Source organism: Trematomus bernacchii, unplaced genomic scaffold (assembly GCF_902827165.1).
Source record: "Trematomus bernacchii unplaced genomic scaffold, fTreBer1.1, whole genome shotgun sequence".
In the NCBI taxonomy this organism is placed as follows: Eukaryota; Metazoa; Chordata; class Actinopteri; order Perciformes; family Nototheniidae; genus Trematomus; species Trematomus bernacchii.
The window spans coordinates 6,227,615-6,250,418 of record NW_022987608.1 but is presented as its reverse complement, the minus strand read 5'-3'; the positions used below and the strand labels follow the sequence as shown (position 1 = coordinate 6,250,418).

At 39.8% G+C, this 22,804-nt stretch overlaps 2 protein-coding genes across 7 annotated transcripts in view; both read left to right on the top strand.

Moving 5' to 3' along the window:
• Window positions 1-6,445, top strand: part of celsr1a (cadherin EGF LAG seven-pass G-type receptor 1a) — an 81,298-nt gene extending 74,853 nt beyond the window's left edge. For 4 of the 6 annotated variants that reach the window (XM_034131429.1, XM_034131428.1, XM_034131426.1 and 1 more), the window contains 6 exons: window positions 30-166; window positions 2,052-2,158; window positions 2,721-2,876; window positions 3,299-3,544; window positions 3,624-3,999; window positions 4,859-6,445. In XM_034131429.1, coding sequence (XP_033987320.1) covers window positions 30-166; window positions 2,052-2,158; window positions 2,721-2,876; window positions 3,299-3,544; window positions 3,624-3,999; window positions 4,859-4,886 — 1,050 coding nt within the window. In that variant the 3' untranslated portion in view covers window positions 4,887-6,445. Of the gene's footprint in view, window positions 1-29; window positions 167-2,051; window positions 2,159-2,720; window positions 2,877-3,298; window positions 3,545-3,623; window positions 4,000-4,825 lie in introns of all 6 variants that reach the window. The other 2 variants (XM_034131427.1, XM_034131425.1) reach the window with 2 other exon arrangements.
• A 5,623-nt stretch (window positions 6,446-12,068) lies between these two features.
• The window catches only part of gramd4a (GRAM domain containing 4a), a 43,618-nt gene continuing 32,882 nt past the window's right edge, over window positions 12,069-22,804 (top strand). Inside the window, exons 1-2 of the mRNA XM_034131377.1 lie at window positions 12,069-12,464; window positions 19,238-19,451. Of these exons, the coding sequence (XP_033987268.1) occupies window positions 12,436-12,464; window positions 19,238-19,451 (243 nt within the window). The 5' untranslated portion in view covers window positions 12,069-12,435. The remainder of the gene's footprint in view (window positions 12,465-19,237; window positions 19,452-22,804) is intronic.

The following is a 22,804-nucleotide window of genomic DNA, read 5'->3' as shown; positions in this document are numbered from 1 at the left end:
CTTCCATCCTCTCGCCCCTCCGTCCTCAGCGCTCTCTCAACTGCAACAACACGTACACAGAAGACGGCGCCCTGTACCGCTCGGGCATCGGAGAGTCCACCGTGTCCCTGGACAGCACACTCAGGTCAGCCAAGAGCCGCAGCAGCTACCTGGCTTACACACTCAGGTACAACAGGCTCACTGACTGCATGGCTGCTTCTACTGCGTGAACTCTGTGTGACTGTTGGTCCTTTTCACTGTCTTTACCTCCTCCTCCCTGCATGTCGCAAACATACTAACACAACCCAAGCCCCTGATTTCATTTATATGAAGACACACATACAATTTGCAGATACACACACACCTTACTTTCTGCCTTATCCAAAGCAAAGATAATATTTTTGAATTATCTTTACATTTCTAGGGTTTTTTCTTTCTTTTCTTCTGCAAATTCATGCTGTATGAATTTTACTGTAGAGAAACTGCCTGCATGAGAGAGGAAGCTGAGATTTGCCAGCATGGCACGGGGCTTTGTTGCAAAACCCAACACACATACAGGAAAATCACCTTTCATTGAAATGCATCATGAAAAATGTGCTTCCAAACCGCACCACATATACATACATGCTGTCATTTTGTTTTATGTCCTAAATGAAGCTGCTAACTGTAACTCTGTTCATTTGACTTGGAACAGTGTTAAAATGTAGGTTTTTTGATTTAAGGAGTAAAGAAATGTCTATGTGTACAATAATTGCTTTTACAGTACAGTGAAAAATCGTGAAAACGTTTGCAATATCTCATGTTAATTGTATATAGCTTAAAAGCACTGAAACTTTAAAAAGTGATTATTATAACCTCCTTTAAAGTAGGTTTTTGAGTTTTATTGCACGGCTGTTGTATAATTAATTTTGGTATATATTGTGTCCACTGCTCCATGCTAGCTCTTCGCTAATATAAATCATATTGTTGAAAATAATCTATTGAGTTGAGAAGGTGTTTATTAGCATGGTTTAATTTGTTGAAGTGTTAGCATGTTGCACTTGAGCATGAGGACAAGGGTATTCCTGATTAATCTCTAAAAAAAGACATTGACATTTGAGAGATAGCCCTCCCAGGATGTATCATCTCAGGCTAATCTCACCTGCAGCCTTGTGTTTGCACGTCTCACAGACATGTTTTCATCGCAGTGAAGTGGTGTTACATATACCTTGTGTTTGGAGAAGAGTTATACAGAACTGAGGTTAGCTCTGACTGTACGCCTCGCCTCATAAATCTGTCATCCGGGGTAACGCGAGCTCACACTGGGGGTCAACAAGAGCAGAAAACGCCGGAAGGGGGAAGCGGGGTGGCGTGCTGCCTGTGCGAGAGGGGGGATGAGGGGGGAGAGGCAAGAGCGGGAGACTGGGGGAATAAGGGGGATGGGACTGTACCTGTTATAGGGGGAATGTAATACAGACACACACTTCTTCCCTGCGGCTGTTGGCACGTCGCCAGCTGCTTCCAGAAGTTTCTCTCAGATCAGACGGGTCAGAGTCTTTAATGCTGTTTTTGCTTTCCAGCCAACATCCAAACCAAACCTGGAATATATTCAATTAGCTATGAGTATTGAATTACACACTATGTACTGTATGCATCTGTGGTAGATCAGAATCAGTTTTTATTGCCAAGTAGGTTTACACATACAGTAAGGAACACTAAGGAACACTAAGGAATTAGCTTGGGTGTAAAATGATGCTGAAGTATAACATTTAAAATAAAACAAACTATAGATGTACAAAAAAGACGGTACAATATTAATATGACAACTTACTCTGAGATTCAAAAACATTTACATTATACAGTAGATGGCTGTTTCTGTTGCATATCAATCACCCACTTTATTGACAATTTGATGCATGTTTTCGTCTGTGTTGGAGCCCCTTAATGTTTTGTAATTATGTTTAAATGATTAGTCGTCTCGATTTGGGCTTCCAGCGACACTGTACTTCCCCTCTCTCTGCCTCCTCTTAATCTCCTCCTCTTCTTTCCCACTTTCCTCCCCTCTCTTTCTGTATCTGTCTTCGTCCACACAGGGAGGAATCTGGTCAGAAGCCCAGTGTCTCTTCAGGAACAGCTAAAGGGTTAGCACACACAGATCTGGACGGACCTCTGTTCCACAGAAACGGCACCAAGGGAGATGGTGGGTCATCATACCTCTTTATCCAGTTACAGAATCAGGGTTCTTACGGTCATTAAAAACCTGGAAAAGTCATGGAAATTCAAAATGCTAATTCCAGGCCCTGGAAAAGTTATGGAAAACAATATTTTTCCCAAAGTTTTGGAAAAGTCATGGAAATGTAACTAAAGTTGCATCAAATATAATTTATATTTTATCTAATCGCCGAAATAGTAATTACTGTATTGTATAGTAATGAAACATAAAATGGCATTTAACTGACGAGGTATTTTGCTGGTGAGAGATTTTAGTTGCTCTAGCGTGTAGAAGCTAGTAAGCCTATTTGATTTGTTTTAGATAGGCACAACATGTTTCATATGCAGACCTTATTTTCCTGTTCCATGTGGTACCGCTGAGAAAGAGTAATTTTTTTGGTCATGGAAAATTAGGTAAAGGTCATGGAGAAGTCATGGAAAAGTCATTGAAAATCATTCGTGAAAAAATGTATGAACCCTGCAGAATGAGGTCAAAGCGTCACTTTTATGAATAAAGGTTCATCTTTGACCTTCTCTTGTTGTCTCCGCAGACTCGGACTCAGACAGCGAACTGTCAGGCGACGAACACAGCTCCTCCTACGCCTCCTCCCACTCCTCCGACAGCGAGGAGGATGACATCGACGTCAAGCCCAAGTGGAACAACGAGAGGCAGCCCGTTCACAGCACGCCTAAAGGCGCGTGTCCTGGTGAGCCTCAACATGAGATACAAAATTAAGTCACGTTTATAGTATATAGGAAAACATTGTAATCCAAGCAATATTTATGTTTTCAGATGCACATTATGGACAAAATATATGAAGAATTTATAAAAGATGATGAATGCTATAAATTAAACTCATCACAGTATATTTAGTAGTTTAAATTTGCACATAAATGCCACCGTAAAATAACCATATAGTAGTATAACACTGACTTGGGCCATTTTTTTTGCATTATGAGGACTTGAATTGCTACCTTTTTAGCGCAGATATTCAATTAGTAAAGTATGAGTAGTTCCTCACTGCCAGGATTTGATGTTGAGTACAATTTCAAACCTTTGGCAACTGTCATTTTAGCACATTTTGAGGCTGACTGTATTTTAGCTTTAACATTTCTGCTTCCCCATCAGTGGAATCAGTATCCAATCACGTGAAGCCTTACTGGCCGGCAGACGCCACCACAGCCAGTGACAGTGAGGACCCCGGGGCAAACAGGCTGAGGGTGGAGACCAAGGTGAACGTGGAGCTGCATCAGGAGAATAAGCTCAACCACACCGGGGAAAGAGAGAGGGAAACTCCTGCTGAGAACGCCAGGGACGCAGCGCCCTCTAGCACACCGCACGGCAACAGCAACCACCACCCGGAGCAGAGGAAAGGTAAGGTTAAGGTTTTTTTTAAATGGAGTTTAATTGGTTAATGTGATTTACTTTGTAAGAACTCTTTGTCCTGTGTCAGGTATCTTAAAGAACAAGATCAGCTACCCTCCGCCGCTGACCGACAAGAACATGAAGAACCGTCTGAGGGAGAAGCTGAGCGACTACAACACCCCCACCATCACCTCCTCTCCCCCCAACAACAACCACACCTCTTCCCCGGCTCTCTCCTCCGTCAACATCATGACCCCCTCGTCCCGCCCGCCCTCGCTGGCCTCCAACGACGGCTCTCGCCCCGGGAACCACGACAACGGCTCCATCATCAAGCCGCCCGTCGCCCCGCGGCCACAGATCAGTGCCGGGCCCCCGCCCCCCGCCATCTACAGGGAGACCAACGGGGGGGTAGCAATGCACTTGAAGGCAGGGACGGTGAATGGAGACAACGAGTCTGACTCAGAGTGAGTAGCTCTCTGGAAAATGTTGGCATGTAACAATGACCTTTAGTTTTTTAGTAGAGCATATGAATGCTGCTTCCTCGTCATTTCATAATGTAATTTGAATCTCTTTTTAAAGGATTTAAAATCAATTTGATGCTATAAATGGTTTGAAAAGATTGTTGAATAACATCGGTTGAGCATTACATCAACTAAATCAATATGCATGTATCATAAAAGGATCCATAGTTAAAGGAATAGTTTGACATTCTAGAAAGTAAACTTCTTTTCTTTTTTGCTCAGTTAGAAAATTGATACCACTCTCATATCTGTTTGGTAAAAACTTAGATACAGCCAGCAGCTAGTTAGCTTAGCTAATCCAAAACAGCTAGCTTGGCTCTGCTTGTTTTACTTATTTAGTATGGCATAAACAAATACATATTTTTTATTAAGTAAATAAGATATTATGTGTTAGTGAGTAAGCCTTAGATCTGCTGACAGGTGGATTCTGTTAGCTTTAGCAAAAGCTATTCTGACTATTTAATTTGTTTCCTGTTGGGGTTTTTGTTAAGCTAACAAGCTGCTGCTGTAGCATCATTTTTAGTGTATAGGCTTAAAGGTGGTAATGGGTTATTCTCGGCTAGAAACTATCCTATTTCAAATGTCAAACTATTACTTCAATTATAGCATGAATGATATGACCATCCTGCTTGAATGCTGCATGATGACTTCCTGCATCCCTGCATTCATGTTTACCATGCATGTTCCTTTCCTTCCCCGCATCACCCCGTCCCTCCCTCCTTCCATCCCTCCCTCCATCCCTCCCTCCCTCCATATCTCCTGCTAACAGTGGCAGTAACGAGACTTCGATCTGACCTGTTAGGAAAACCCAGACCAGCCTGCCCTTGTGAGAGGAGGAGCAAAGACCTGCTGGGAGAGGAAAGAGCCAAGAGGATGGGAACAAAATAAAGGAAAAGTGAAGACGGACAGATGCTGAGAATTGGGTGAAAAGGGGGGAACGTTTTCTCCGTACCTGAATCCCTTCTCAAGTTCCCTCTCCCTAGAGAGCAGTATTAATTGAAGACTTTAACACTGCCCAAGGCAGGAAAGAAAGCAGAGATAATGAAAAGGTGTGAGAAATAATAAAGGGAATGATGGACTGTACAAAGAGAGGATGCTGTGGAGCCATGTGTGCCAAAACCACTGTCGGAGAATCAGAAGATGAAGCCCCAAAAGGATGTTCCTCCATGGTGATCATGTCGCCCGATCAATGGGCAAAGTTAGCAAAGGGCAGATAAATAATCACTACATGAACTAAGACTTAAATACATGCTGGTGCATTTGTAGTCCTAAAGGATTCTAAGGACTACAAGTCCCTTGAAATGTCAGACATCAAACCTGACGCCTAATTTCACTGACTGTCGGAAACATTCGACGATGACACCAGACAGCGCTGTCACACACCAAGTGCTCTTTTTATTGTTTGTTTGTTTTTTTACTCAAATGAGGCTTTCATAGCCTCTCAATGCCGTGCATTTAGACTGTAATTAACATGTAGATATTGTTTAAGGTGAAGAAGAAATGATCTATTTTGTATTTCAGCTGTAGCGAGGATACGTTTCTTTACTAAAAAATCATTTTGGGAAAGCTTTCCACTTGTGAAAATCACTCGATATGCTGGTTAAATCAACAGAGAATGTCCCTGAATTAAGGCCTTACACAAACAAACTGTATGCCACTTTCACAAAAACACACACATTATGGACAGAAGGCGTTATGTTTGGATGTGAAAGTGACCTAGAATGTACGTGCACACAGTGGGCCTAAATGAACTAATTATGTAGAATTGAGAGGACTTCCCCCTCCTGTTGAAAACTCAGCTTTTCATTTCGAGCACTATGAACCTGAAGCCTTCTTTTCCAGTGTCCATCCTGCCTGTTTGTTCACAGCAACACACTCCTGGTTACCAAAAACATGACCTACAGTAGATGTGCACATTAGGGTTGGAGTCAGTTTCACTTTTAACTCACAAAAAATGATTAATTTGTATTTGATGGAATAAAAACATGACATATGACTAGAATCTAAAAATCTACTATATAACACTCGTTGATGGATTTCTTTTTTTAAATTCAGTTTTTTTAAGCCAAACATGACATAGACAAAGTCAGATTTTCTCAATCTGAGTTCAAAGTGAAGATGATGCCAGCTCTATGCATTTCGATTCTAGTATGAGGCAACTTAAAGTCTTGTTTACCACCCACTGAATGCCTTTGTACCATACGTACAACCCCAGTGTTTATCCCTCCTGTAATCAGTTCTGTTGATACATGTCCTTGTTTTTTTTATAGATCCAAGACACTGGAAATGTTTTGTAACATAATGTATATTTATTTTTTATGGTTTCAAGACACTGGAAAGAAAACATGATTGTGACTGTAAAATTAAAGACCTGATGATGAATTTTTAACCGTATTGTGCAGCCTATTACATGTCTGTTGCCGGAAGGAAGCTTGGCTGGTCGAAACATGAACACTACTCAAGGTATATGAGGTAAAGAGTGATGAGTAACAGAAAGTGTTACTGCTGAACACCCAATTGTTCCCATTGACATCACAAAAGATCATTGATGTTATGTGTTAACCATTTAACGACCTATCTCTATTGTCCAATTTGAATCAAATATAGAAATGTCTCCTTTCTAGCTCTATTACAAATACAATGAACAATCAACTTTAATTCAGAAATGTAGTTTAAAGACCCAAAAAACCTTGTTTTTATTTTTAACAGTGATTGATTGGATCAAACTTAAACATATAATTCATTGTTTTAGATTTTCACAGGAGATATTTCAGTATTTGATTGTGTTTATCTCATTGTTTGAAGTGGGAGAGGCTCAACTGGAAAATCATGATGTCATGTACTTCGGTGCACCAATCAGAATTGATCAATATTTGAATCGTTACTGATGACAGTTGGGCTGTAGTGTGATTGGCTGAGTTTTTGACTGGTAAAAAAATATTATCAAGACCAATGTAATACTTGAAACCATGTTTTAGGTGCTTTAATGCTCTATGTATCATGATAAAGTCCTATTTTTATATCAAGAGATAATTAACATTGTGGATAAGATAGAAGGATGGAGGGAGACATAAATATATACGTTTGAAATAAATCCAACAGAGACGACTGATTTTAAACAGAGGTGCACCCTGAAGTGCAGTCTGTGTACGCTATGGAAACATTGTCCTTATAAGGTAATGTATTTCTTACTGTCTCATACTGTCCTGTGTCCAGTGATCCTGCTGACTTTCAGAAAGCAGTTTGGGTGTGTGGAAGTTGAACCTGAAACATCAAAAGCACGTGTTGGTTGGTGTGGGTGTATCTGTCTGAGTTACTGTTAATCCTCATAGAACAATGGTGGCAGCCGGTCTTAATAAATGTCCTTACTTTGATCCAAAACCTCACACACACATCAGCATTACTGAGTAACTTTTAGTGTGAGCTTTGTGCACATACAAGTGCCTATAAATCACATTTAGTAGCCCCCATGCAGCCTAAAACTGAATTTATTTAAATGCATGCTATGGCTATTTGTATATCAATATGACCTTTTATATGCAAATAGTATTTAGCCCAAGCCAATTTGTTTTTATGTAGAAAGTGTTACAATCAACAAACTAACAAGCTTTTTAACTACAATGATGAAAATCCTATGTTGGAATGCTTTTAAGTTATTAACATTAATAACTTTAACTTTAGCAATTGTTTGACATTTTGGGAAGTTGTTTTAGCATGAAGACTTGGAAAAGGAGGAAACAGATAGCCTGGGAAGCAAGCAACTACAGGGAACTATGTGGAGGCCAAGAGGTATCAAACATTACGCTTAGTTAAATGGCAAGTTTTTTTTTCAAACACTTCTTTTTGCACATATTAAACAAACTAGATACAATGGTTTACTTAGTAAGCTTTACATGTAGCTGCTACCCCTGTTTAAAGTATTTAAGCTAAGCTAAGCTAACCAGCTGCTGTCTAAAGCTTTAAGAAAGAAGTGTATTTCCCAAAATGTCAAGCTCCTTACTGCTTTCACATTGGATACAATAATAACTGTAAGGGCCTACAGTTGCTTCAACAAAAGTTTCTTATTAAAATGTATTAGGTTTCTACATTGTGCTACTACACATATCTTCCTTTAACCTTCCACTAAGATACTATGTTGCTCTTTATGATTGACCATTCACTGCTAAACCCCACACTGAACTTTTCCATTGCATTATTTACATTTTTTCCACAGCTCAGCCCACTTTAAGACCTGCCACTTTGCTGCGGCATTCCAAGATAAGCCTGCTCGTCGCAGCCCTTAACTTTTATGATTGTGGGAATTTGTCTCTAGCCACATGTAATTGTGTTGGATCAAAGAGCTGGAGTAGAGGTAAATGGCTGCAGAAGTCAGAGAGCACCATAAATTCTCCTTTTTCTTAAACCGTTGACAGATGTAACCTAGTAACATCACTACAAGGTGTAGTACAAATAAGAAAGGTGTATCTCATGTCAATGATGTTGTTTTTGCAGCGTTAGATGCCATGTCAGGGCTTGGAAATGGCAACTATGCCAAGTCCATCACAACTACATACACCCTGGTGCCACTGGGTATTGCCAAGTCAATTATTGTCAGCAGGTAGAGTGAAAGGTAAGATGGGAGGGTCAGGTTTCACAAGCCTATTTGGTTTGTTGTTATGGCAACTGAAGCCAGACACCTCCTCAGGTGACATCAGGTACAATAATGAAGCATGGATCCGGAGCAGAGGGAGCCTTTTAAAGTATGAATGCTGGTCTTCACAATCATGACACATGTGCATGTACAACAGTAGCAACTCTTATAATTTGGTCTATATATTTAAATGGAGAAAAAAACTTCAAATTGAAACTTGAGAAGTTGGTTGGACTATCAGCGTGACCCTGTGCCCTCTTCTTTATCTCAGTCCTAACACAGCCAGGCAAACTAAATAATTCAGACCCATGAGAGCCATGGTTGGCACCCTAAATAAACTATTGTGCTAAATGAGATCACACAGGGGGTAGAGAAACACTGAGCCAATTGTGCCATCTACTGGTAAAGAATGGAAAGCCACATATAGACTTATTTTAGATGAGTGTGTTCTTGTACCTCTGTACTTGTGACCATAGGTATTAACAGAATAAAAAGATGAGAGAAATCCCTTGAAGTGAGTTTATTCATTTGACAAACAAATAGCTGAATTCAAAAGCAACAAAATGCACAAATGTTAAATTGAATAATCAAGGAGGTTTTCCTTCTACAACCATATTTCTTCTGGTATGATCAAATAAAATAAACATCACAGTGTTGGGTAAGGGGATTTAATTGTGGTGAAAGTCATAGTTGGGATTAATTATAGGAATAAGCAGCACTGACATACACCTTGGATCAGGTACAGTAGTGTCAAATGATAGGATGAGGTCAATAAAAGGTCCTCAGAAATATAGCAAATCAAACACTATGTCAAGTTATAGCATTACAAATGAGTACAATGTGGACAGTTCTGTCGAATAACTCAATCTACTGCATAAAACAGGTAATTATAGAGCATGTTTCTATTAAATAAGCCGTCTGGAATCATAGCTAATCATGTGTAAAAATTATAACCCGTCAGTGAATAATCCACCATCTTTTCGAAATGTGTTTTGCATCAGCAGGCTCATCCTCCATCCTCCCCCTCATCCCAACTGTTCTATAATTTACTCTGGATGCTCCGCCAGTTGCATAAGACACACGTGATTGTGCAGCCCTCTAGAAAATACCGATTTGGGATTAAGGGGTTTATTACGGAGTTTCTAATTTAAGGCCGGGGGAGGATTTGGGAAATCTCTACAGTGGTACTTTTGCTGAAAGACATCTGAAGAAGGTTGCAAACAGAAACAAATCAATTGTGTGTGTATGTAAATGTGGACATGTGTGAGTGTGTTGAGAATAGCTTAGGGGATTCCCATCGAGGCCTGTTGTTTGCTGCACAATCTCTGAAGATAAAAACCCTAAGTGATATCCCAAATAAGCTTATCGTTTTTACAGATAGAGATCCAATGATATGTCAACGCAAGCCTACAATGGAGTGCTTTTTAATGACGCAACTCTACCAGGAAATGTAATCTGCGTTAATGTGAAATAAAAGCCAAGTAATCTAATATAATTACACGTTGGAGTTACTCGGTGCTTTGAATATCATCTGATCTGATGCAAAATACTTCTCTATTGGACATTTCTCAAGACTTTAGACATCTTCTGTTCTGTTCTTTAAAGGTCTGCAGAATGTCTGAACTGTAGATGGAAAGTCTTCTCCGTCAGTGCCTCAGACATTTGCCTATAGGCAAATTTGTTCAGGCAAGCTAAATGTGAAATTCGGTCTTCAGGAAAAGCTAAAGCGACACAAACATGGCATTTTCATTTACAGAAGCTGCAACTGGGAGACGGTGAGACACAACTATGACTTTTTCTGACCATTTTTTTATGTGAAAAAGGACTTGAACTTGGAAAGTCTGATCCACTTTTGTGCTTGAATTCTTATGTAGGCTGCTCACAGAAAGTCTGAGGAGAACTCGAAAGTGGCAACATGGTAGCCGAAGGACAATCAGGCCAAAGCTCTAGTGAGACTATACACCGATTTTCATTGGCCTCATTGTTAGTCTGACTGCAGACATAGAGAGTTCTTGTGATTACTTCCCTGTAATCTATAGTCTCATCTCAGAGGTCAGAAGTCAGTTTACTCCTGTTTCTCTCTATATCTCACTTTCTACCCATTACGCTCTTCGGTCCTTCAAAACCCTCCTCTTCTGTGACCATCAGATCCAAAATTCATTTGCACTATAAGTGCAGGGACGGGAGCATTGTCAAGACTGCTTCACAACTCAGAACCATAATTGCTGAAATAGAGGGATAACTGGGAAGGCGGTCACATGTCGAAGACAAGAAGAATCTCACAGACGGACAAAACAAACATGAGAAGGTTGGTGTTTCAAGACTGTCAAGTTTCTGGTTCTAAATTGTATTGTTTTGGATGTGTGGAACGCTTAATTTGCAAGAAAAATGCTGCTCAAGTTTACATTCATCTTAAACTCATTGACCTCAGTAGGCTTCTCAAGAGAGCAAACCCAGAGCACCATGAAGAGAGAGGAATCCACCTTTAAACCTAATTAATTTGATGCATTTATTAAGACAAACATACATTGATTGTTATGTTAAGTTATGGTAATTGGTCATAGTAAGCAGTGAAAATGATTGCTATTGTAAAACATGAAATATCTTGTACAAAAAAGATACATAGGCCCTACATTATATACTATTATTATGTGATACAATTGTACAATATTTGAGGGGCATTCGGTCAGTAGGTTTTTATTCTGGGAACTTTGATGGTTTAGTGTAGCAACCGTTGGCAGTTTTTACAACATCCTTTAACAATAACACATTGTACTCTAACATCAGTTTATTTAGACCCAGTACCTCCCCCACGAGAATTGTTGTCATGGAATGGACCTTGAAACATAAATTGCCAATATGTTAGTGAAAAGTAGCTAAACTTAATTTTACTGGTCTGTACTTTTCCTTTGATGTCTCCTTAAATTATTTATTTAATTTGGACAGAGAATGTTGATATATTTTAGTAAGAGCTTAGATATTTGTGTTAATAATATGCGAAAGATGTGAAAACCCACTTGGCAATAATACCTTATTATTATTCTGATATTAAAGAATAACTGAACAGAATATATTTAACTACGAATAATCCTAACAATTAGACATTTTAAATGTTTATTTACACCCATGAGGCATTTTAACATAGTATATATTCAAACGAAACCCAGAGCACCATAATAATAAGAAAATAATACAATAATATGAATTGTCTTCTGTGTCACTTTGCACTATGCTTAATGACATTATACTGACGCCATTGTTTACCCACGTGTTTTTATAATGTAACAGTGTGAAAGTGGCAGCCACAGGGCGGTGGTAAGAGGCGGGTTTATCTCCTCTGTCTCCGAAGCATCTCTCCACGCTCACGGCCCCTTTAAGAAAGCAGCACCGAACACTGACGAAATTTCCTCGGCCCTGCTCCATGGCTCCCTGCCCGTTTCTGAGAAATCAACAAGAGACGAAGGCAGGCAGCAAGCTAGTATCTGTAAGCTCTGAGCAAAACGGTGCTGGTCACGGCAGCTCTCTCCAGTCAGGAGGGGGACGCAACTGGTTATTTTCTTTCGCAGTATTTCCCCTGCCAACACTCAGCAGGACACGACGTTTAGTCGGTGGACGGAGATACAAGCGGATATTATCGGGATGGATGGACCGAGTGAGCAGCTTTTCACCGTGGGACTGGCGGTAATTTAGACGTCCTGAGCAGCAGGTGTACTGAAGGATAAAACAGACTACAGGCAATCTCAGTGTTCATGAAACTTTGCTACGATTTACGTGCTGGGTAAGAATTTTTCGCTTATTTTCAAACGTTTAATGTTAGAAGAAATGTTGTTGTTTTATGTCAACCGCCTATCTGACTGTTTTGTCGGGTCAGCCAAAATGCGGATTATTTAGCTCTCATGTTGTGTATGTTTCAGATATGAGAAAATGTCCGACCATTTTAGGTTTTATTTAGACAGTTTTGTCTAGGCCTAACGTTAGCTGACTTCAAACTCTAGCGTTTAATTCAGTCGTTGAGTCCATTGCTAAAAAATATAACGGTCACACATTTGAATTCAACAGTGCAGTTTGGCCTAGCTGACGTCAAACTGTACAATCTTTGGAGGGAGTCCTGAACATCACAGTCTAACGGTCGTCCACTTTAAATCACATTTTAAATATAATATACTATTTATAAAACACGTGTTTTGCTGGTTGTGTTTTTTGTTGGTTTTTCTTAGCTTTAAAAAACCTGTAATATCCATATCACTAGAGGTGGGAGAAGTACTCGGGTCGTGTACTCAAGTAAAAGTACAAAAGTATTAGCATACAAATAAGTATCCAAATTGGTCCATTTCAGAATAATCTTTATTATATGTTTTTATTATAATTATTGATTCATGAATGTGTTATCAAAGCTGGTAAAGGTGCAGCTAGTGTTAATAACTTTATACTGCAGGATAGCTTGTGAATTTATTCCAGGTGTAACTAAAGACTTATTTAAGAGTTGATTGTATTTCACATCATTAATCCAAATCTGTGAAGTTTACCTCTGACTTGTAGTGGAGTAAAAGTACAAAGTAGCATACAATGAAAACACTCAAGTAAAGTACAAGTATCCCAAAATTGTACTTAAGTACAGTACTTGGGTAAATGCACTTAGTTACTTCCCACCTGCATATCACTGAGTATTATCTAGCCTGGCTACTTTGTGTTCATATTTTTACTGTTTTTTAGTAGTTATTGGTTGAGTGTTTTCATTAATGTACGTAACACAATGAAGTTGCAGACTTTAAAGTGGAACAGAAATCTTAATTAAACATTTGACCTAGTTTGACATTTTGGTCAAAGTTACATAATCTATTTTTAAGTGCATGTATATTAAGCTTGTGTTCACTGACAGTAGGAAGCTCTGACATCTATGTGACAGTGCTGTTTAGAAGGTGCTGTCAAACCTAAATTAATTACCGATTCATTTCAATGGGGAAGTAGGGACTAACATTTGTTTCCTACCCTGATTTGACCCCGCCTAACATGAGTTCAAATCTGGCGACACTGTCCCCATTGTCCATCTAATTTGAGAGAGGGCAGATTGATATGTTGTTAAGGAAGTATTGATTGTTTATATCTCTCATTATATAACCGCATGGTGAAATAAGAGAAGTAGAGGAGGAGGGGTGCTGCATCGAAGGCAATGAGTGCAATGACAGGTTGAGGTTAACACATTTTTTTTTTTTTTTAAATCATGTCTGTTGTAGCTAAAATGTTCCTTTGCAATTCTGGTCTGACTATGTTCCTGATGCACGAGGCCACTATATTTATATATCCTGTTCAAAACACTCATGCTAGTTGTCTGTGTAAAAAAGTGAATCAGCAGGTGAATCCTTATAACGGCTTACATTTATTACTTTCTGAGAAAAAAAATAGTTTTGTCTCCATTTGCATATTAGTGTTGTTTATGACTAAATCAATGCCAAACATATCATGCACCTGACTGAAAACACAAATTAAACATTCAAAAGCTGTACTGACCTAAAATAACCTGCACATGAGGTCGGCTTTGAAAAACGCATGCCATGTCTGACTTTTATTTTTGTTCAGCCAGCTACACGTTGCCCAGGGGTTTGCATTAGTACTTTAGATAAAAGCAAGTGCATTCTTCTCGTTCCGTCCATATCTTTGTTGTATCAAGATTTGGTGGCTGGAGATCTACCAAACCCCTGTTTAGCCTCCGACTACAAACAGAGCAGAATGTGTCTAATAGGTGTAATTAAATTTGATCATATCTGCAGTCCCCTCTTTTCCTCCCACTCTATCCCCAGGGATGACATCAAATTAAAATGAGGCTTTGTGAAAACATTTACAAAAAGCAATATAAACAATATGGTTTAAGGTGGTTGAATTGTTGCCTGTAGGCTGATTAGAAAAATATCGATGTTTCCCTTATGAATGTGAGCTACACATATGCTGAAGCTAGAACTTGGGTTATTCTGGTTAAAATGGGACATCGACATGTAAAATAAAGCTGATTCCTCTTTGTCTTAAAAAAGTTGTGCAGGACTCGGACTGAGTCCTAAAACCCTGAAAAGAGTTAGCATTGTACTAAACAAATGGTGTTAATATGTTGAGTTACTCCTGCTTAACAAAACGTAAAATAATCATAAAGGTTTGCTTGCCTCCGAACCTTTCTTTTTGGTATCCATGAGTGACTGTGATTGGCTGTTTTTGCTTTAATACAAAATCCAATGGAAAACCCCATTGACTATTTGTCGAGGTAGACCTTTGGATGCTAACTTCCGTGTCAGCCTACAGAAGTATGTCATCCATGTACCATTTTATGGCTCGTGAAAAGTGTTGAAATTGAGATTACAGGTGAGCCTTTTGCCGTACTGAGCCTTATTGCAGAAACCAAGCAGCATTGATGATGACAGGATGGCCTTACATGGTTTTATGCAGCTCAGCCACCAAAACAGAAACACTTCTCTGTAGCATTTCCAGCTAACAAGAACTTACTGTCAAACTTTCTCTTGTTGGAAAACAAAACCTGACTGCCCCTAATGTCCCAGAACAGACAGTAAGTGGCCTACTTGTGCGAGTGCTCCAGCCTGTATTGTGCTCAACAGTATGTGGTTGTTTAAGTGATTCCACCCCCCCCCCCCCCCCACTCTTTCATGCATGCTTGATAGGCGACAGCTATAAAAGATCTACTCATGTGGCTATACCACACCAGTATGCTCTTATAGATGCAGATAGCCAGGGGGCGGGTCGTGTATGGCTATCTAAGTAAGATGAGTGTATTTGTGAACAGCTGAGAAGATTACTGGCCTATCATACAGTGTACAAAACAAATTGATGTCAGATGAAAGTAGCCATGACCTGTTGCTATTGCATAAAAGAATGTGATGCATGTTATAGCACTCATAAATATGCATTTCTGTTTTATGGTTCATATCCAAACATACTTGCGATAGTGTAGTGAAACATAAGGCTGCTCGGCTAAAATAAGAATACATTTGACAGATTATATGACCTAAAGCTAACATAAATAGTCAAAAAGACTAAAGATTTTAAAGCATATTTGAAAATATCCTGGTTCCAGTTTCTAAAATGTGAATACTCTTGTCTTTTTGTTATGGTAAACTAACTATCTTAGAATTTTGGGCTGTTGGTGGGTGAATCTATTTGCTGATTGACCGAAGGATTAATCACTCGCTAAAGCAGTAATTACTAGATGAATTAGTCGAAACGACAGCTATGTAGAGCAGAGGGCATCCTAAAGCCTGATATCCATGAGTGACTGTGATTGGCTGATGGCTCTGAGTGTGACCAAGAGTAACCTCGAGCTACTACGGGTCATTAGTAGAAGATTACTCAGACGGACAAAAGCATACGCAAGCACTCCCAGAAGCCGTCTATATTCTACAGCTAACACACACCGGGATTATGAAGATACTCACCCTTAGCTAATGTACGCAGTAATAAACACCATCTCTGCGTGTGTGTAGCTATGTTTTTTATTTTGTTTTATGCCTCTCGGTTGTTGTGTCTTATTATGGCACCAGTGACAGTGTGTTAGCAATGGTTTATGATCACTGTGGATGGAGGTGTCCTTGTGTTTTGTACATAACCGAGCATATGAGGACGCTTTGTGTGTATTCCCTAGCGCATCATTCACATAGTGATCAGACCTTGAGATGCACCCCCCCCCCTTTCTCCTCCTCCTCCTCTCTCTTTTTCATCCTTTCATTTTCCTTTTGAAAATGTTGTGTATGGACTGGAAAAAGAAAACCTTAAAAAAAATAATATATATAAGAAAGGTAGCCTAGAGAACACTGAAAATGAAATGAAAGGAGGCGAGGGTTGGCATGTAATGGCCTTTTAGCAGCTTAGTTCATATGAATTATGACTGTGGTTCATAAATATTACAGCTTTCTTTCGGACTGAATAGAGCGTGATTTGTTTATTGCAGTTATTAATCGAACTCTGAATGAAAATGTCAAAGTGTTCGACGTTTTTCCGATCGGTAAATGTGTTTCTGATGCTTTCATTAGTCGCTATTGTTCTGGGTAGATTTTTCTGCTGGATAACTGCGGGTGGCTTGTTGCTCACTGAGCTGCAGCAGCAAGTCTGGTTCAGGTGCTTGTTGTGAGAACAGATTTCATTATGACAGGTGTCTTGACAAGAGAAGGGGAGTGTTTATCGAAGCTGCCACTCACCATGTTTCCACTCAGCCCTCAGGGAGGAAAGGTCAACCCACAAATCACCTCTGCAATCTCCACTTATGTGTTCCCATGTGGGCGGGTTATCAACATGTGGAAATAAAATGTGGTCTCTCTTTTTCTCGTCTCAGTCCCTCCACTTTTGAAACATTATTCACATTATCATTAAGAAATATAATATAAATGATGAACTGTGCCAAACACAGGTTTTTTATTTAGTTTGTAGAATAGCGTATGTAGGCCAGGACTTCTCTACAGCACCATATTCAAATAATATTTGTACATATTCTGCTTTTTTCAAATATTGCTCACTGCGATTTGGATATTGCACCATATTGCGAGTAACGAACTTTTTAAAATCTATAAATTAAAAATAATTTCATTATGGACCCTCATGGCAAAAACTCAATGTTGAATTTAACTCTTGTGTATTCTTTCTCTGCTTGTAAATGCATCATCTAATAATCCAGGAAATCATCAGAATAAAGTGTTACAATTATTTAGTAGCCTGATCCCAAGATCATTGGAGATGGAGAGATTAAGCTTTTTTTAGGACTGTTCTAAGATTTTTGGACAATTATCATGTTAGTGTGCAGTCAAACAAGCCTTTTTTTTTTATACAGGCAGATACATAACCAACTGTAGTAAAACGTCACTAGGAAGTTACGCATCGTCCTTCCTGATTGGGGACTGAATTTATATCCTTAAAGAATCGAGGGGGCAAGGGTTGATTTTTAAACGGGCTTTGGGATGTACCCTTTGTGTTCATATGAGATGAAAGTGACTGGTGTGATGCCTCCCTTATGTTTCAATCAATCAGAGAAAAGATCTCAGACAATATCCATCTTTGTAGTTTGACAACCAGTCAAGCAGATTAAGTAATCTCGGAGGGATTAAATCAAGAAGAGAGCGACCCTTAATCCTTTCCCAAATGACAAATCACAGCAGTCAAAAATCAACACGTTCACGTTGACTGCACATTGTGTAGCTTAGCTTCTGAAAAGGCAGACGGATTGTTTTGACAATGTGGTGACATACTGCGGTCGGCCATATTTATGCTATAGCCTCCTTGTATAGTAGTACTACAGGCCCAGGGGAATCTCACTGTTGTTTCATTCAGTCAGCATTTCTTATTAAAGAAAGCTTTAATGGGGTTGTTGGCTATTAGGCAACAATTTTGGGTGCATTCAGAGTTTAATAGGCCAATACGACATTTGTGATCTAGTGGAATTGTTTCCTTGCAGATGCTGTAACACTTTGGCACCTGTTCTGGTCTAAAAATGGCTCCTATATGGATGCTTATCGCAAATTTGTACTGGTTCATACTGACTTTAATGAGCATTAAAGAGGTCATCAATCCTATTTGTACATTTTTTCTATCAGTGAGAACTACTCCTAATGCCGTCTATATGTTGCAAACAATTCAGTAGCTTAACTCCTGTGATACGGGATGACAGAAAACAGCACCCCTGCTATATCTGTCACCATTAGCTTAGCGCTTGATACCAAAACACAAGCTCTAAGCCTTTTACCACCTCGCACATCCACTGCCACCGCTCCTGCTATGGAAATGAAATCAATACAAGAGGTGATGTGATGTGCTGCTGTCAACTGTTTGCCACAGGAGTGAAAGGATGTGGTCCTCATTTCTCTAACAGGGTTACTGGTTCCTTCTTCCTGTGTAGGCCAAAGGGGAAAGCACAATCACTGACAAGGTTAGCGCTTCAATGGCTTCAGAGGTTATGTCATATGTTACCTTGAAGAAGGTTTGCAGAGGGGAAAAAGCTGGATTAAAATTGATGGATTGGGTGGAAGATTGGACTGAGTAGGGAGTTTACAGTGCTCAATAAACTTTGACCTCATCAGAGGTCGCTGTTTCATGAAGTCACAGTTTGTTTTGTGGAAGTCACTGTCTAAAGCGAATCGTTTGAAGAGGTGGAATTAAGTGTTTAAACTGAGCATCGAATAAACATGATGACAGTTATTTAAGTTTATTTTTACCTTTGGGTTGTTGGATCGGTTGGTCCATCACTGTTTTTCAGAAAAAATTCTGGTGACATTTGAATGCTCTATGGTAATTTCCATATTATGTCACCTTCATCAAATGTGCATTTCACGATTATGTCAAAAATGATAATCACAACAATTTTGATCAATCTTGATAAATCGTTGAATTTTTAGACAAAACATGTAATGCACAGTCGATCATGTTCATTTAATTTTGGTAGCCACATTTTTTTTAAACATGATTGGTATTCAGTTCATCGTGTGCTAGGTATTGTGAATGGTAACCACTTCAATCATTTTACCACACAGTCATACTAACGACAGTCCCCTGTGTTTTGTGTCCCCTCAGGGTTGCCGTCCGCCATGTTAAGGTAAAGCCCAGGTGCGCGGTGTTGACCATGCTAAAGCGCCTGGACAAGATCCGCTTCAGAGGCCCCAGGACGAGAGAAGACTTCCCGGATCTGGCCGAGTCGCCGCCCGCCTCCGACAACGAATGTAGCGACGAAGTGCAGCTGAAGCCCAGACCATCTCTGCGAGAGACGGAGGAGATCCTGCGAGACCCTGTGAGTGCTCAACACGCATGTACATATGTGAACGTGTGTGTGTGTGTGTGTGTGTGTGTATCAGGGTCATTTGCAGGTCTTGGAAAAGCGGGATTATGATCTCTTTTTTTTTCATGAATTTCACCCTTAGTTCCCTCTTTCTCTCCTCTTTCGCTTGATATCTTTGACTGTCCCTTTTGAGTAAAGGGTTATCTCTCTTTTGTCTTCATTACACATTTAACCTTGACAGGCAGCGTTTCTTTTCAAATCTACCCATGAATTATTCTGTTTGAAAAGAATGCTCTGCCCTCAGTGTGACTCCAGCATCATTTCCAGAAAACAACAAAAAAACAGCGATGGAATATGCAGTGGCTGCTTTTTCAAACTTTCTGTTGTTGGAGGATCCTAAGCTAGCTTAATGCATTTTTAGGAAACTTGGTTATTTTATTCAAACCCACTTAGTTGTTACTTGGTAGGGAGGAAGTGATGCAAGGAAGGGTTGTCATTATAAAGATATATGGAGGAGATGAAAGCAATACAGAGACATGGAGACATGGAATAGAGATGGCAATAAACAGCAGACTAGAGCAGAAATGGTGAAAGCTGTGGTGAGATGAACACATTGGATACAGGGAAGGGAGTGAAAATAAAAGCAGAGCAAAGATTAAAAAGTGATAAAGGAGGCTAGAAGGCCGTGATCGAGCCTCTGAAGATTGGCATCTGAGGAGTCTAGAGGGGAGGAGACGGACAAGATGAACTGGAAATGATGAGAAAGGACAAACTCACCAGCCTCGACATGAAAATCAGATCATGTTTTCTTGAAATCTCTACTTCCCACGCATGGTACTGTTCATATTTTCATGAAATATTTTACTCTGTCTTATCTTTGTGGCTCTGTAAAACAGCCGTAATGTCGCCACCATCATGCACATGGAGTGATGGGAAGATAACTCAGAATGGAAACACAGATTAGACCAGATAATTATATCATTTCCTGAATGAAGACAATACCGATCTCTGCCTTCTTTCACTTTCTTTCTTTGCAAGTCATCAAATAAACATCTGTTGCTGTTGAGTGTAAGTCAGTGATCTAGCTGGCCATTTTTGCATATTCTACACATTCTACATGCATGCATAGACTTGTGCCTTCGGTCATGCACAGACAGGTGTATGTGTGTAGTCTGTATGTTTTCACCTGCGTTAAAACCATCCCACTGGAATGACATCACCTACATCACGGTGCTGATGACTCACACTTTGTCGCCTCAAAATAGACCAAGCTAGCACCCATCCCTGCTGGGAAACCCACGCCACACACAATTGAGGCATGCAGTCTCTCCCTCACACAGCATTCTGTTGCATTTAATATAGAAAAGCTGCCTCTCTGTTGGCTGAACTCTCATATTCCCTGCCTTTCAGAAGTCCCAGACACAATCCGGCGGCACCAGATTAAAATAACCTGCCTCTGAACGTCACCTTCATTACCTCATACGGTAACAGGGAGACAGAGTGTGCCCTTGTGCTGCATGCACTGGGACCTTTTGACAAACTAGCCTGTGACGTCCGTACTGAATAGGCTGAATGTCACCGGGCAGATGGTGTTTAGTCGTTGCACAGACAACTGCATGCAACCTCACTGGCCTCTGCTGCTCCATCAGGTGGCTGCCTCCCTGCATTTGTGGTACTTAGTATCATCTCCCCCATTATCTATAGTACATGCAGACAGGTAATGTGCAGGTTAGGACAATGCTCAATAATAACGTAGGAATAAACTCTAACGTTGGTGGGATATAGAAATATCATAAACTCAATTACTGTGGTTGTACAATGAATAATGAGCAACATAGATATAAATGTATTTCTAGATTATTTCTAGTTGAATGGATACATTTTATTATTTTAATTCAAACTCCCACAAAGCTACAATATCATTTATTTAAAACGAACATTACGATGCAACTTAGCCAACCATCAGTGCTGAACCGCCCTTTAATTTGCAGCTCGGTGCAGAAGTCAGTGCTCTCAGTGGGTCATTAATGCTCGAGCCTGTCATCGTATCCGCAGAATTTAAGACTAATTCTCTTATCAGTTTCATAGTCAGGGCCAAGGAACAACTCTATAATGGCAAAAAAACAAAAATCCTTTAACAATCGGCAGTTCTGGATAGATTTATCTCAATTTTGTAGCAATCTAAAGTTAAACCGCTTGTTGTTTCTTATGGGGTTTGCATGTATCCACCACAGCGTACTTAAGAAATAGATCAACCACATAGATTTTCTCCCAGCTTGCAATACAGAGCTGTGGATTGCAGCCTTGCAGCTGATGCCGGATGATTGTGATTGTCTTTACCATGAAGACTGCTGCAAAACTCCCTGGTGGTGATTCTTTGTGTTTTGGTTTTCTATTTATCTACTATTTTAAAAGTGATAATATTTGAATGTACAAATGTAGCTGGTTTGCCCCGCTGGTTTACTATCTGCAACATACCTGAGGTCGATAGTGTGGACACAAAAAAAAGTCAGACAACTTCAGTGTTTACAGGAAATCAGTTTTGTTGGCGAGGAAGATGTATGGTTTCTCAGAAAAGTGAAAGTAGAACAGGCAGTTAAGATGAAATAATATGTCAAGAAAACTAAAACCACACTGTCAGAATTTCATTGCATCAGCAGAAGATTTGTCAGTATCTCTAAAAGATTCTCTTGTATATTTATCTCAATTCAACTGTTATGTAGCATAGAGACAGGCAATAAACACTAGATTCCATCATATTATTTTACTTGTATTGGTACATATATGTGGTCTGACTTGCATTTTCTGTGACAGCCCGATATCTTTGTTAATTCTTGGTTGATTTAACAACTTCCACCAGCCTGCTAAAGCAACAATTTGGCAAAAATGGAGAAGGGATCCTGTGGTTTTGTGTTTTTACAAGGAAAACAAAGTGTTGAAATCACACCTTCTCTACTGCCCTTCCCGCTGTGAGATACATCGAGCCTCATGAGAAAGTTTCAGGCTCAGCAAGCACACGCCTTTTCCCAACAAAGGAGAAAGTATGTGAGATCCCTCGAGCTCATCTTTCTCTAGGATCAACCAGACATTTCTGTGTCAGGTCTGCACTGGGGAAACCCCACAAACAGTGTGCTTCTAGAGGCCGAGGACAGAGAAGAAGAAGAAGAAGAAGAATGGATTGAGGATAAAAAAGATGACTGAGGAGGATCGGGATATCAGTCAGTGGAAGTCTATAAACAAGAGGAACAAATGGTGACCAGACTCGGACAGTTCAATAAGTCCTGCCATCATTTTAAAAGTGATGTTTCTGTCGCTGCGGTCACAGCCGTTGCTAAACAGGAAAAAAATGTCTTTGAAGAAGTAAT